The sequence below is a fragment of the Cynocephalus volans genome, chromosome 14, assembly GCF_027409185.1.
Source record: "Cynocephalus volans isolate mCynVol1 chromosome 14, mCynVol1.pri, whole genome shotgun sequence".
Classification (NCBI taxonomy): Eukaryota; Metazoa; Chordata; class Mammalia; order Dermoptera; family Cynocephalidae; genus Cynocephalus; species Cynocephalus volans.
Window position 1 is genome coordinate 67399847 of NC_084473.1, and position 15111 is coordinate 67414957.

At 57.5% G+C, this 15111-nt stretch overlaps 1 protein-coding gene across 1 annotated transcript in view; it reads left to right on the forward strand.

Moving 5' to 3' along the window:
- Positions 1–7480: 7480 nt before the first annotated feature.
- Positions 7481–15111, forward strand: part of VAX2 (ventral anterior homeobox 2) — a 30996-nt gene continuing 23365 nt past the window's right edge. Inside the window, exon 1 of the mRNA XM_063078976.1 lies at positions 7481–7777. Within this exon, the coding sequence (XP_062935046.1) occupies positions 7531–7777 (247 nt within the window). The 5' untranslated portion in view covers positions 7481–7530. The remainder of the gene's footprint in view (positions 7778–15111) is intronic.

The window sequence follows — 15111 nt, forward strand, 5'->3', positions numbered from 1 at the left end:
ACACTTAAAACAGGTGAATTGTATGTCTGTGAAATATATCTCAATAAAGCTATTACAAAAATAAAACAACACACTTTCTAGGATGTGAGGCCACTGCCCAGCCAGGGCAAACCCAGGCTCTGCTCTGCGAGCATCCATGCCCTTGCAGTTCAGGTTCCTTTGGTCTCTGCAGAGGCTACAGCTCGCCAAGATAGTGCTGCACCCCTCAATCCAAAAGTCCCCTCCAGGGCTGCACCAGGAGCCAGAATATAGCACGAGGCTGGCCAAGGACAGAGCCTGGGCTAGGAGGGAGCCATGTTAGAAAGGGAAGAGATTTTCACCTTGGCAAAATCCTGGGGTCCTGCCCCTCAGTTTGAATAAACACAAACCAGCTATGGAGCCTTGGCCTCAGTCTTCTCCTGTGCAAAATGGGGCAACTGAGTCCCCACTCTATAGTCACATGACTATTTTATGAAATTATGAGTCTAGAACAGCTTTAGGCACCTAGCTATCCCTTACTAGAAAATAGGTTGGCCCAATTTGGGGGATAATCCAGATAAAATCAGAATGTGGTGGAAGTGAAGGAATTTTATTTTTAAGAAAGGAAAATTTTTTGGAAGATTCTCTCAAGTTTATTGCACCTCTTTGTCCTTTTAAACTCTGCACCTGGCGGGATTGTAATTTCTGAAAATAGACAAATAAAAGAGGGCTCCTCTTCCCCAGAAGTGAGAGGGGCTGAAGAGATGAGGTAAGTGAGCAAGAAGGAGAAAGAGGGAGAGAATGATGGGGGGGCGGTACAGGAGAAACTGCAGAGAGAGGAGAGAGAGAGAGAGCGGAGAGGGAGAGAGAGAAAGAGAGAGAGAGATAAGAGGACTTCACAGAGAACTACCTAGGGAGGAGGAAGAGAAGGCAGAGAAAGCTTTGGGAGGAATCTGTCTGGAGAAGAAAAGATCACCAAATCAGTAGTCCCAAAGCTCCCATTCTAGAACCTAGGGACACTGGTCCATGTTGATTGCCAGCTGGACCTCTCTCCCTGCCCTGGTTCAGCCACCTCCTCTCCACCCTTGGGTGGCCTCTCACCAGGAGAATCCTGAGTCCTGTGGATGGGGGGAGTGTTTGAGATCAGATTGGACACCTGGGGGTTGGGTCCAGTTGTGTCCTGGCTTGGCCTGTTCACCCTCCCTGAACCTCCTCCCCAAACTTCCCCCATTTCCCAGACCTCACCAACTCTGGCATGTCTCCTCGCCTACCCCACACAAAGCTTTTGATCCATTCCTGAAGCACCACATGAGGAAGCCTTTGCTCCAGCAAAGTGGCTGCTTCCCCAGCTCTTGTCCCAATTCAGAGGTTGCCAACCAGGCATCACCTGGAAAACTTTTAAATATATGGATGCCCACTAGGAATCACTAGGAAGCCTTTTGGTCTGTGGCTGGACACTAGAATTTTTTTCTAAGTTCTGCAAATGATTTAATATGTGGCAGGTGTTGAGAACTCATTTGCCTCCTTCCTTAAATCTTCCTGGCCCTGCGCCAATGCTGGAGCCAAGGTGGGTGCTGCCTGCTCTATACCTGCTTGGTTAGGTACCTGGAGGACTTCATCAAACCTGACCTGTCAGCAGCGGTCATTCTGGTGTGACCCTCTTTACAGACCAGACTGGACCAACAGCCTCCCCCTGGGGCAGCCCTCCTGGAGAGCAGCAGCTCAGGAAAGTTGCCATCATGTTGTTATCAGGCCTGGTGCACTGGTGGCAGAACTTGACCAGCTCTAGAGCTCTGACAGCCTGGCTAGAATCCCTGCCTGAGCCAAGGAGATTGAGAAAAGCAGGAGCACTGCCTTGGGGAGTCCAGAGTGTGCCCTGGAGATGGCTTAGGGGAGTCCAGGTCATCCTGAACAAACTGAGGTGACAGAGGAAAGGATTCAGCAGCAGCTGAGGTTGCCTGGCCCAGAGCACACAAGGCCAACTGAAGGTCCTCATGGGTCAAAGCCAGTGAAGGTAAAGGTCAGGGAGAAGGATAGTCATGGGGGATCCAGAGGTGGTGTAGGGGCTGGAGTTTTTGGCATCTCACCCTGGACCAGGCAACCTCAGCCCAGAGGACTAGGGTTCTCTGTTCAGATGTAATCTCTTAAGTTCCTCCACCATCCTCATGGTGGCCAGACACCCCTACAGCCCAAGGGTCCTGCTCCATGCAGAATCCCCAGAGTGCAACACCAGCATCCAGCACAAACATGCCTCAGTCATCTCATGTAGCCTGAACTGAGTCAGTGACTGAGCTTGCAAGTGCCAGCGATAGGTGGATCGAGGAGGAGCCTAGACACTGGAACTTGAGTAGCCGCATCAAGCCCCCAGCACCTCTCACCACACCTAGGAGCTGCCTGTCATCTCATTGTTGGGGCTGCTCTCCTTCCATTTCAGCACTGCCTCTCTTCTCAGAAATAAATACATTTTTGTTGTTTTACAAAAATAATAATGCTCATTGTAAAAAAGCATCTGAACTCCTTTCAAAATGTCAATCCCTCCCTACCAGTGGGTCCCTCCCTAACATGCTAGAGCAGAGGTCTGGCTCCTAGTCACATGGGGTGGGGCACAGTAGGGGGGTGGGGAAGGAAATGGGGTGTAGATCCTTTCTGCCAGCTAAGTCTTATGCTCCTCGAGCTATGTCTTCAAGGAGTGTCCCTCCCTGCTCATCCCAAGCTCCCAGCGCTCTTCAGCTGCAGGGAAACCCCCACCCCAGCTGTGATGGCTGAGCAGACTTGCAGGCCTGGGGATTGGATTCTCTTGCAACAACGTAAGTGCCAGCCAGAATCTCTCATGGACCTTTGGTTGGGCCCCCAAACCAGCAGAGAGGCAGTAGGAGACCCAGGCAGAAACTGGGGGGAGCAGGGCAGAGGATCCAGGACTTCTTAGCTTCCAGGCCTGGGAAATGGTGGGGGAGATGCTCAGGCTAAGAGAGGGGAGCAGGGTGGTAAAGAAGGAGGCTGAGTGGGAAGACAGGAAGGAAGCTGGAGCCAGGGAAAGCCCCTGAGGCAGCTGCAAGGTCAACTTATACCCCACAAAGTTCTGGGAGAGGCCTGGCCCCAGCCTCAGCAAGAGGCAAGAAGCACCAGAAGGAGCCTGGCTGAGCTTGTCCAGGGTCCAGACCTGGGGATCCTGCCCGATGTGTCTGCCAGAGCATCCTGAGGACATAGAAGAGGAAAGAAGAGACAGACACAAGTTCTGAGTGCCTGACAGGGCTGCTGAAGTCTCCTGCTGCAGCTGCAGGAGCGCTGGCAGCCAAGAACCGGTGGCCTCTGCAAAGAGGTACTGGTAGCACCTGGGGAGACCCGAGCTATGACTTCCACCCACCCACGTAAACACCTTCGCTCCCCTAGCACCCAGGACAGGCCTTGCACTTCCGACCCTAGTGGGTGGGCTGCTGGTGGTGGGAGGGGGATACCATTTATCTGCAGGCAGCCGGGACCCAGCTCTCAGCGCCAAGGAGGCTCAGGAAGTCAATCCCAACCGCTGAGCTGCCAAAAGGTGAAGATAAGGTGGGTGTGGTGGGACTGGAGTGTACCTCAAGACCAAAACAAGCCCACGCACCCCCTAAAATGGCAGGAATTGGAGGGTGCCGGATGGCGCTGAGCAAGGTGAGCCAGAGAGGGCAGCCTCTTTCCCCAACTCAGGCCGATACTTGGAAAAACCCCGGGAAACCCACTTCGAAGGGGTGTTTGAGGGGAGCTGGGAGCGGGCGCGCCCCTCCCTGCCGACCCTCTTCCCATTCCTCCCACTGAGAGTGGAGGACCTGCACCACCCGTGAATGGGGAACACCTTGCCGCGTTGTCACCGCCTCCAGCCCAGGACGCAGTCGGTGTGCCCAAAACCTGCTGGTCCTGCAAGGCCGAAGCCCATTAGTTCCCCAGACCCTGAGAGGCCAGGAGGGAGACTGATAAAGGGATCCAGCTGGGCCTCGGGCTACGGCGGTCCTGCAGGACCCAGCAATGGCCGGGCCAGCTCCTGCGATTTGTCTACACTGGAGCCCCGGCAAGGCCAGAGCCACTGAGAAAGTATTTTAGGATCTTGCCCTGCCCCCTACCGGCTGGGTTCCCCGTCCCATTGCCCCCAAGTTCACGTTCTTCAATAGCTTTACAAAAAGGGTGAGGAGGTAGGAAAACGGAGGTAATTCTCTGGGTCCCCGCAGTCTTGGCTGGGTTGGGATGACAGTGACGCCTCAGCTGGAGAACGGCGGTGAAGGCCAGAGCAGCAGCGTAGGACACCGGCCTCTGGTCCTAGCCGCGGAGAGGAATCCCCGACCTCAGTGACTTCGCGCCAGGCGGGCTCTACGCCTCCAGCTCTGCGTCCCTCTTTCTGTGCGCAGAATCCCGCAAAGCCAGACAGTGCCCAGCGTGAGCCCGCCCCGCTCCCCCTCCACACCCACACACTGAGGAGCACACCCCCACACCCTCGCCACGTGGCAGCCCCCCAGCACACGTGCCTCAGCCTTCCTCACCCAAGACCGGCGGCAGGTAGTGCAGGCACAACGCGATCTCTCGGAAAGGAAAGACGCCAGTGGGAGCCCGGGGGCCCCGCTACACGACCCGCCTCCTGAGCAGGGAACTGGAGGCACTGGGGAGCCCGAGGCGGACTGGGACTTCAAGGCCTGGGTTCAAGCTGCTGCCCAGATCCCCAGCTCGGCCTGGAAGGGGTCTCGGCTGGATCAGGGCTGGGGCTTGGGGAGGAGACCCAATCCGCCTCCCCACCCACCCACCCACCCACACACACTGGCCGCCCTGACTTTCTCACCCCATCCTCACGCGCACACGCGCCGGGCCTGGGGCCTCACTGCCCAGCCTGCAGAGAAGAGAGAGCCGCGACTTCTGCGGGAGGCCGAATCCCACACCGCGAAGAGAGAGCGGGAGAAAGGAAGAACGAAGGGCGCGGGAGAGCGGGGAAGACTGGGAACTCCCAAGTGTCAACACGGCTAGCCTGGAGCCGCGCGGTGCTGCCTGCGGAGCTCCCCGGCAGCCAGCGGAGGAGGAGCGGCCCGAACCGCCCGGGTCCTGGCTCTGGGGGACTCTGCAGGAGGCCACCAGCCTTTTCCGGGAGAACGACCCGGCTTACCCACGAGTGTGCGCACAGGCCCGAAGCCCATCCATGGGCCCCACAAGAGGACGCCAGGATGGAGATCTGAGTTACTGGCACGGAAAGATGCCATTTGTGAAATGAAAAATTAAAAACAGTGAATATAAATAAAGCCCGGCAGGGTTCAGCAGGTGTTCTATTTTTCTCTGCACAGAAAGCCGGGCCTTGTGTGTAGAAAGCAGAACCTGGAGGTCTGAGGGAAGGGGGGGTGTCAAACCAAGCGTTTGTTTTCTGCTTATAATTTTTCTATACCAGATGCGTCTTACTTGAATAATAAAAATTAACTTAAGAGAGCCAGAGAGGAGAAAAACTGAAGCATAGAGTGGAGGGGGCAGGCAGATGAGGTGACCAGTCTCCTCCTGGGCCGGAAGTGGGGGGTCTGACTTGCATGGGGGTCACTGATGTGGCTACCCCTCTGAGGCCAGGTGGAGAAGGGTGGAGGGCAGAGTTCACCGCACATATGCAGCATGGATGTCTTCAGCAGAGCTCAGTTTGGCTGGGTCACACTTTCCCCAGGCCCCTCCAATAACTCTATAAACCTCTTTTCCACCCCTGCGCCCTACACATACGATCTGACAGCCCATGCCCCAGGCACCACGAACTTTTAGCACCCACAGTTAACCCACGCTGCTCTTCCTCTGTACACCCTGGGTGCAATCTCGCCTCTCTGGTCGCCCACCCAAATCACTTTATGGATGTGTTCCCTTCCTTCCTTCCTCCTTTCCTCCCTCCCTCCTCTCCCTTCCTCCCCTTTCCTTCTTTCTGTTACTACAAACCAGCAGGCCTCCTCCCCTGACCTCTTTTCAGGTCTCAAACCCTGAGCAGAAGCTTCCTTAGTCACCCAATAAGTAATTGCGCCCACACCCACTTCACCTTCTGCTGGGGGCATCGGGATTGGACATGTACACACACCCAGACACCCACACACACACTAGACACACGCGAAGGCAGTAGCACACTTACACACACATATACCTGCTCACCCACTCACGGGAGTCATGGAGGCTGCACTAGGGACACACAAAGCCATGCCACAGCCATACACCAGCATATCCAGGGGCCCCATTCTCACAGACACCCTCTACCAAACCCTGGGACAGACCAGATGGAGGCACCCTCTCTACCTAGCTCCTAGCACCTGGCTCACTCCACCCAGTCAGAAAAGGGAAGGAAAGTCTGTGGTTACAGAGCCTTAGGGGAAGAGGTCACAGGCCCTCTGGTGCACACACAAGTATTCGCTCTCAATCTTTCTTTCAAGCCTCCGAGTCAAAGAAAGGGAAATCCAAGCCTGGCCCTCCTGGCATGGTCGAGAGAGATGTTAGGCTAGGGCCAGCGCTAGCATCTCCAGAAAGTGCTGGGGACCCGGATTCCTAGGAGGGCCATGTGCTCTGCCCAGGGACCCCCACTGCTCAGCTCCTCACACCCTGACCCCGCCCCACTTCCAGCCGCGCTCACCTCTGCATTTTGCGTCTCTGCTTCCCAGAGAAGGCGGAACAGGGACGAGGGACCCAGCGAGGAGAGAGCTCTGCGGGGAAATTCCCACTTTCTGTCCCTGTCTCAGGGTGCGGACCCCTGTGTGACGGCCTCAGAGCTGCAGGGGAGTCTGTCGTTTGCTGCCTACATGGTCTCGGCCTCACTCTCGATTCTCTCGGTTCCTGGACGCGACTGTTTTCTCCCCCGTCCGACCCCCGCCCCCCGCCCCCCAGGTGCAGGTGAATCCATCAGTCTCCTGGCCTCACTCTCTCAGGCTCATTTACTAACCCTCGGCCTTGCTTTCCCAGGAGGGCTGGAAGGAGCCTGTGGTCTGTGTTCATATGTGTGGGTGTGGATGAATCTGCGGGGGTGGCGCACTGCACCCCAGACCAGCACCCCCGCCTCCATTCCCCCCCCACCCCGCCCGCCAAGCGCCCGAGCAAGGCCAACCTCCTGTTCTCTGCTTGGTCTCGCCGGGGTCGCCTTCCTCGCGCACTTTGGTTATTGATCCAGCTGACGCGGCCGGAGCGCGAAGTCTGCGCTTCCTTGGGAACGAAAACAGTGGGAAAGGGAGTGGGCTAGAGGGATGGTGGTGGGGAGGAGAGGTTCATAAACTTTAGGAGAGGGTATAGGGAGTTTCTCAGTACACCAGGGCCGCCCCAGTCTCCCTCTGCCGGGCTCGGAGCGGGGTTAGACTAGAGGTGGAGTGGGGCCACCTCCGTCTCCTCGGGCCCTCCCCAGGCGCAGAGCCCTGCTGAGCCGCCGCGAGTCTAGAACCCTGACTCCCAATCAGAGGGGAGGGGAGGAGCAGCCGGCCGGGGGCGGGGAGGGGAGGAGCAGCCGGGCGGGGGCGGGGCCGGAGGAGGAGGAGTCGGGCGGGGGGCGCGCGGGGCGGGGAGCGGCGGGCTCGGCCAGCCAAGGCTGGCTAGGCGGTGGCGAAGGCGGCAGTGGCGGCCGGAATGGGCGATGGGGGCGCCGAGCGCGACCGCGGCCCCGCACGCCGGGCGGAGTCTGGTGGCGGCGGTGGGCGCGGCAGGGACCGCGGCGGAGCGGAGGACTTGCAAGCTGAGGGGGGTGGCCGCAGCCCAAAGGAGATAGCCGGGACCTCGGCCTCTAGCCCCGCGGGCTCCAGGGAGAGCGGCGCCGACAGCGACGGGCAGCCCGGGCCCGGCGAGACGGACCACTGCCGCCGCATCCTGGTGCGAGGTAAGGGGACAGCCCGCGGCTCTGGTCCACTGGACCCCTCACCCTACCCCCTACTGAGGCCTCCGACCTTCCTGCTGCCTCCACCTCCCAATTTATATATTCATTCACTCATCATTCAGTTATTCATTCAGCAAATATTATTTTGAGCGTCTATTGTGTGCTGGACACTGAGCTGAGTGCAGGGGACAAAGCAGCAAATGAGACCGTAGAAGTCCCCGTTTCTCCGCCTTACAGTTCTCAGCCTCTTGGGCCCTTCCCCTAACCCTAGGCCCACCCGGGCCGGCTACTGCGGTGGGGGCAGATATGCGGGTTCTGGATGCTGAGAGCCGGGTTCCCACCCCGCGTCCCACAGGGCAGGTGCGGAGAAAAGCGACACGAGCGCTTCTCGGGGACAGGACATGGAGGGACCGGCGTCGGCAACCGCGGGAGGGAGAGGCCCGCGCTCAGCTCGGTGGCCGGGGTGCTTCCCCGCCTCCTGCTTAGCCTAGTTTCCCATCCCCAGCCATTGGGACCGGCACTGGTTGCTCGCGGGACACGAGAGGACACGGGACGCGGAGGGTGGCGTGCCCGGCGTTCGCCCGCGTCTGCTTGGCTCTCTCGGTTCCCAGTCCCTCCCGGCTGCTGGGTCCCGCCGGCACTCGGCGCCGCCTTCTCGAGGCCTGGCCTTTGGCGTCCTTCCCTTTTCCCCTCGCCCCTCGCCCTCTCTTCTTTCCCGGCCGTTTCTCAGCGCCAAACTCGCATTCCCAGCACCCTCTTCCTGCAAGCGCCCGGGTCCGGACTGCGCCCGAGTACCCAGATCTGCGCGGCTTCCTCGCTGCGAGGCCGAGGCTCGCCAGGCCCCCAAGGCCAGCCTCACGCAGAGCTGAGGGCTCCGCTTTCACTTCGATCCGGGCCTCGCCCAACGAGATGGGAGGAGAAAGGGGACTCTGGGGTCTTGCCCTCAGCCCGTCCCCAGGCCGCGGCCAGAGCCTCAAGTCTGTTGCCCCCGCCATCCCGGAGCCCTGGAACCGGGAGACCCAGCGCCGGAAGAGGCCAGACGCGGCAACGGCTTGCCCGGCTCCTTCTTCAGGCTCCCTCGCCCAGATTCTTCCCGCTGCCTCTTTCCTGCCTCTTCGTCACGAGCGCCTGTCCTGAGAGCCGCGGGGCCTCTGGAGGCGACATGCTAGAGCTGATTTCCTCCGTCTCCGCCAGGGGAAAGGGAACCAACGTGAAACTGGCTCCGCGTCACTCCAGCGCAGGGATCAGTTTGTCTGATTCACAAGCCGAGTGGGACACATTGGCCCGTCCGGCACAACCCCCCTGCAGCTGCTGGGTGTGTGTGGCTGGGGATAGGGGATAGGACCAGGGCAGAGCATGGAAGCAGCCCGACATCAAGGCTACTAATGGAACACAGATGCAGGGACTCTGGCTTTGGAAAACACTCCAGGTGCCAGACGTGGTCACCGGGAGGGAGATTGGATGCTCACTTATGCTCTGAGGGCAGGCTCGGGTCAAGGGAATTACACCATCCCAAATTCCAGCAGGTGTGTGCACCTGTTGGGCACCTAGGATTAAATTAGATTCTATCCTATAGACTGTGGGGTGTCCTGACTGCAAGGCGTGTGCAGCCAGTTTGGGAGTTTGGTTCCATTAAGGAAATCTGTAGGGCTTCCAGAGACAGGGAAATCAGTCCCCCAAGCCCACACATCTCCAGGGTAAGACCGCAAGTCCCTACCTGTGACACTCATCACCTCACACAATATGTGGATGGGCATTTCCCACTGCCAGGACAATTATGAGTTCTGTGTCCACGTACCACCCCCTCCACTCTACTAACTCTGTGTGTAGAACAAATAAATTTTGTGTACAGGTGTCAGATAAATAGCCCCCATGTCTAAATTCATAGAAGGTGGGAGTCAAAGGTGACCCTCCACCCTGCAGGGTGGGGCTGCCCAAGCTGGGAGCAATCCACAGCCAGGCAGAAATGGACTCCCATTGTATATAGGGTGGCCTGCGTGCATCTTTAGGGGCTGTATTTTTATAAATATATGTACACACACAGCTATGGCATTACATTTGTAAAATATCATGGAAATATTAAATATAAGGCACAGAGAATATATTTCTGTACCCAACAGAAATGAAGGCAAATGGGACCCTCATAAATTCCTCTGCCCTTCCCCATTTAAGGTCTGAAATGCCCGGGTCATCATTTACCACTAATTCCTCCTAGCTAGGGTCACACACATCACTTGCAGCCCCACCATGGTTCAGGGTGGCAGTTCTGATCAATGAAATGGATCTGGCACTCAAGGAGAAGTCCACAGTTGCTTGGCATCAGCTTGAATGTCCCTTCCATAGGCCTTAAGTCCATTTTACCCTTGACCTCTGAGGACACATCCTCTCAAAATACATTGGAAGGAAGCCACTAAAAGAGGAAAGGGGGGCATTTGCCACTGGAGCCCTGGGTTGCTGTTGCGGTGAGGCCTCCAAGAAAGGGCCCCACTCCCTCTGGGTCCTTTCTTCCTCCTTTTCCCTCTGCACGCCTCTACCTGAGGGCCCTCCCTGGAGGAGCAGAGCTGTCGAGGGAGTCCTTTGGTACCAGAATTAAGCAGAGTTGGTTTAAAATACTGGCCTTACAGCTCTTTGAACCTGAACCAGTTTCTTTGTCTTTCTGTACCTGTTTCCTCATCTGTAGAAAGGAACCCACAGCCCTTACCTTGTAGGGCTTGCTAAGGACCAGAGGCGATGTCTGTGAAACTGCAAACACCCAGCAGCATCTCCATAAAATGTGTTGAAGGAAGGCAGGGAGTAGCTCTGAGGTGACCCACAAACCATTTCTGGTGGGTGGGGCAGTAGACCTCAGTTTTCCAAGGACCTATTCAACTCTCTCCTCCCAGTCCCACCCCCGCTCTCCTTCCGGCCCTGGGCCCAAAGGCTGGGCTGTGTTGGGAAGTGAGTAACCCCTGGGTCAAGGAGAATCAGCACCATCTTGCAGACCACGCAGTGCGCCCCGCCCCACTCCCCTTGGCGGGCGCCTCACTCAGCCAATGACTCAAGCCTCCGGCTACCTCTGCAAATACAGGGTACGATGCCAGAGAGGCCAAACAGTCTGCATGTCCTGCCTCAAAATGGAGGCTACTTCAAGCCACACACTGGCACAAACACAGCCACCGTGATGACAGGTGTGGGAGCACAGCAAGCACCCCGCACATCCCAGCACGAACACAGGCTTCCACCCGGAGCGGCGAAGGCTGCCCCACACCTCCGCGTGCACTGCCCTATGGCCAGTTAGGGGTGGGGATGGGGGAATCCTTTTGTCTTATATTTGGAAAGGGTACACCAACCGCGGGCAGGAGGCGACCGGAAGGAACAGGCCGCCTCTAAGCTGTGGTTCTAACAGGACAGGGCAGTGGCCTGGCCGTGCACTGGCCCTTTCGGTGGAGCCGGGATCCCGGCGGGCAGAAGAGGCGCGACAAGTCTGACCCCGAACTCACTGCTACTCCACAATCCACGCTCGTACCTGCACACCCAGACGCGCCTACGTGCTTCCCAGATTAATCTTGACGCGCATTCAACAACTGATCTTGATAGAGCCGGGAAGGTCCCTCCGCCAGCGTCACCCGACCCAGCAACTTTCATGAACAATGCGTGGCGCCGGTCCCTGCTCATCCAAAGCGGCCCTCGGGGCTGGGCGCCGGCCCTACCGGTCTCCCAACCACATTCGAGACGCACCCTCCGCACCCCTGCGTCCGGGAGCGGGAGGGCGGGATAATGGCAGAATCCCTTGGAGGAGCGACTAGCTGCCCTCCCATCACCAGCAGCAAACACGGTTTCACCCGCGAGCTTTGATGGATGCGCCCGGCGGCCGGGAGCCGCGGGGGGACGCCCGAATCCCGGGCCTGTGCCGTGGGGGTGTGGGGGGGGAGGAGTGACCTTAGTGGGGTCCGGCCCCTCAGAGAATCCGCAGGCAGCGGGGACCCGCGCTCCAGAAACGCACGCACCCGAACACGTACACACAGCACAATGGCTCGCACCCGGCGGAGCCCTAGCTCCCGCAGACGCTTCTGGAGACGCCACACAAGGGGCCGCGTTTCGGGGACTCCGGCTGGAAGCGGACCGTGGGGACAGACGCCCCTCTCCAGCAGCCAGGTCTGGGCTCAGGGCCGCCCAGCGTCCGCTCGCTTTCTTCTTGGATTTCCAGCAGCCACTGGGCCTGCGGGGACTCGGCCCGGCCGCAGGCCTGGCCCTGCCGGGTAGGCGATTTGGCGACGGGGCTGGTGGGGCAGTGCTGTTGGAGTGAGCTCCGGACTGCAGTCCCGGCCCTGGGGCCTCCGCCGGTCGCAGGCCCTTAGCCCCAAAGTGCGAGTCTACTACTGGGCCTGACAACCCAGACCAGCCCCCCAGGCAGGGATGGAGAGGTTTAAAGGGCTTGTGCAGGGACCGCACTATGAGATTTTTGTATGGTTTTTATTTTTATTTTTTAGTTTTAGGGCTTGTGACACGTATTGTGTTTCTTTCCTTTTTTTTTTTTTTTTTTTTCTTTTAGGGGGGTTGCTTTGTTTTATATTATGTTTTTCTGTTTTTCCTTCTGCTTTGTTTGTTTTCGGCAGGAGACCCCCATTCTCATCGCGAGTCTATGGCGGGCCCTCTCGTTTGGGTCTGTATTATTCCCTTCATATGTCCCCCCCGACACACACGCCCGCTCCCCCGCCCCCGCACGCAGAAGCGACCAGCAACCAGATGTGTCCTCTTATTGGTGTGTCCTCGTGCCCTGTTTTTGTTTCCAGGGAGCCTGCGCGGGAGTGGCAGGGGGCGGGTAGACGGCTCCTTCCCTTCTCACGCCGTTTCTGCCCCTGCGTGGACCCGGGCGCCCGTGGAACCGCCACTGCACCCCCCACACGCACATCCGCAGGGAGGGCCCCCCAGGCAGCCCCGGGGTGACTGCTCAGAGCAAGGGGGCCAAGTCCTTCGGAAGCCGGGACAGTGAGTGGGAACCCGGGGCTGCGGAAGGGAGGAGAGGGCGGCGGCGCGCACGCCCCGCCAGTCTACGCCCGACTCCAGCCTGCGCCCGTCGCGCACCACCTGTGGACTGAGGGGCGTCTGCGGCCATTTCCTCAGTGACTCCCCGGCCCCAAGCTCCCTCCTTGTTCGCTGAACTTCTTTGATTTCTATTTTAACTAGGGGCGTGCGGGGAGCGTGTGAATTTTGCCTTTTATTTCCAGTTTGCTTAATATAAAATAGCGAGTGACCCGACTCTCCTCGGAGAGCCAGCCGCCGGTTGCCTGGCCGTGTGTCCGCCGGGTACCCTGCCGCAGTTTGAGATGCTCCGATCGGGGACACCAAGACCGAGTGAGCCTGCCCGCGAAGCCCCGGGACCCAGGGTCGTCTAGGCACCTGGTTCGCCCCTCCCTTCCACCGGGGAGGGCGGTCGAGGGGTCTCAGCCTGTCGTGCTCTCCCGCCGCCGGCGGGCGCACCGTATACCCAAGTGGCATCGGGCACTGCAGAAAGGGGTGGCAGCGCCAGGCTGGGATTTGGTCTACCAAGTCGAGGAGCGGGCAGACCCGGGAAAGTCGGGACTGCTCGAGGGGGCTGGGAGGTGCGCTGTAAGGTCCTAGCGGGGGTCTCCAAAGGTCCGGGGGTCCCCCTCGAACCATCCCTCCCACGGCCTTGACTTCTCTTGCTCTTTGGCTCATTCCACAAACATTTATGCGCACCTACTGTGTGCCAGACTGATTCTGGCCGGGGCGGCCCGCACGCAGCTTCCCAGCCTAGACCGACTCGCTTGCGGGGACGGTCGTGGTTCCAGACCCGCTTCCGCAGCAGAGCCGGGACGCGAGAGCGACTTCGGCGCTGGGGTCTAGCGAGGCGGGTGCCCTGAGCTGGGTTCCCTCGATGCCGCGCGGGGACCACGTAGGAGGTGGTCACTATGCCCGCTGAGTCCACGCGATCTGCCCAGATTTGTTCCTAGCACACAGTAGGCACTCAGTACATATTTGTTGAGTAAATGAAAGGAGATAAAATCGTCAACATCGCGTATTTCCGTAGGTATCAGGCGGCCAACGCCTTTCCCCTAAAGAACTTTTCTTCTGAGATTACCTCCTTACTTTTTGACGTTACAAAGTCCTTCTTATATGATATGGTAATGATGGCTGAATGCAGAATAGTTGTTAAAACATGAAGTTGACAACACCATAATTTTGGAATTTTGTGCAATCCGTAACTAGCACTAAAATACAAAACCTGAAAAATCCCTCTGTCTGTATATATGTATTTTCCACTGGCAGCTGGATCGTTAAGGCCAGGAAGGCCGCTGATAGGCCAGGCCCGGGCTGGAGCAGCAGGTCGTGGGAAGCGCAGGGCAGCAAGCAAGGTCGGTAGTGAGTCTCCGGCTTTCGGCTGGATGTGAGGTTCCACCCGCAAAGCCAGCCGGAGGGTTCACAGAAACACCTGGATGAATCAGCGCCCTGCCCCTCCCAACTCACACGCCTGCAGCCCACGGCTGGAGCTTGAAATAACAGGGCAATTGAAGCCACGGTTTCTTTAGCATTTTGCTGGAAGCCTTGACCCCTGGGAGGCTCCCTCGGGCGCCCACCGCGTCCACCCACGGAGCTGTGGGGAGCCGGAGAGGGACACAGGACACCACGAGAGGCCCAGTCTCGGCAGGGCCACAAGTTGCGATGTAAACAAGTAGATAGAGGACTTAAATTCAGAAAGTAATATGTGCTGGATAAAAAAACAAAAACAAAACTGGAAGCGGTAGAAAACTTCCAGAATTAGCCACGCCAGGCTATTTTTCCGCGCTCACACTCGTATACAAACATACATAAAAGCAGAATCATACTACATAGGCTGTTTTTCAACTTATCTTTTTAGAAATTTAATCTGCAGTGATCATCTTTTCAGCTCAACCAATTCATGCTGTCTCTTGACTGTACTGTAAGTATTCCTCTGGTTGGGACAAGCCTAATTCCCCTAAACTCTAGAAGGACGTTCAGGTTGTTTTTCCTTAATATAAACACAGTGAAATGAACTCCCAAGGCGAGGCTCTTTGCGCCCTTGTTTCCGTGGGATAAATTCCTAGCCAGGTAACTGCTGCTTCAAAAGGTTTTCTGTCCCAGAATTGTAAGCCAAATAAACCTCCATTCTTTATAAATTAAAAAAAAAAAAAAAGGTTTATACGCACACCTTTAACATTTGCATTTAATTGCGCAATAGATAATTAATTTATCAAAGAACATTCAAAACTTGTTTTAAAGTACACAGTGAAAAACCTCTGCCATCCCTGTCCCTGATCTACCAGGTCCCAGCTGGCTCAACTGCAGCCATTTTTACTGCTTTCTAATATGTTCTT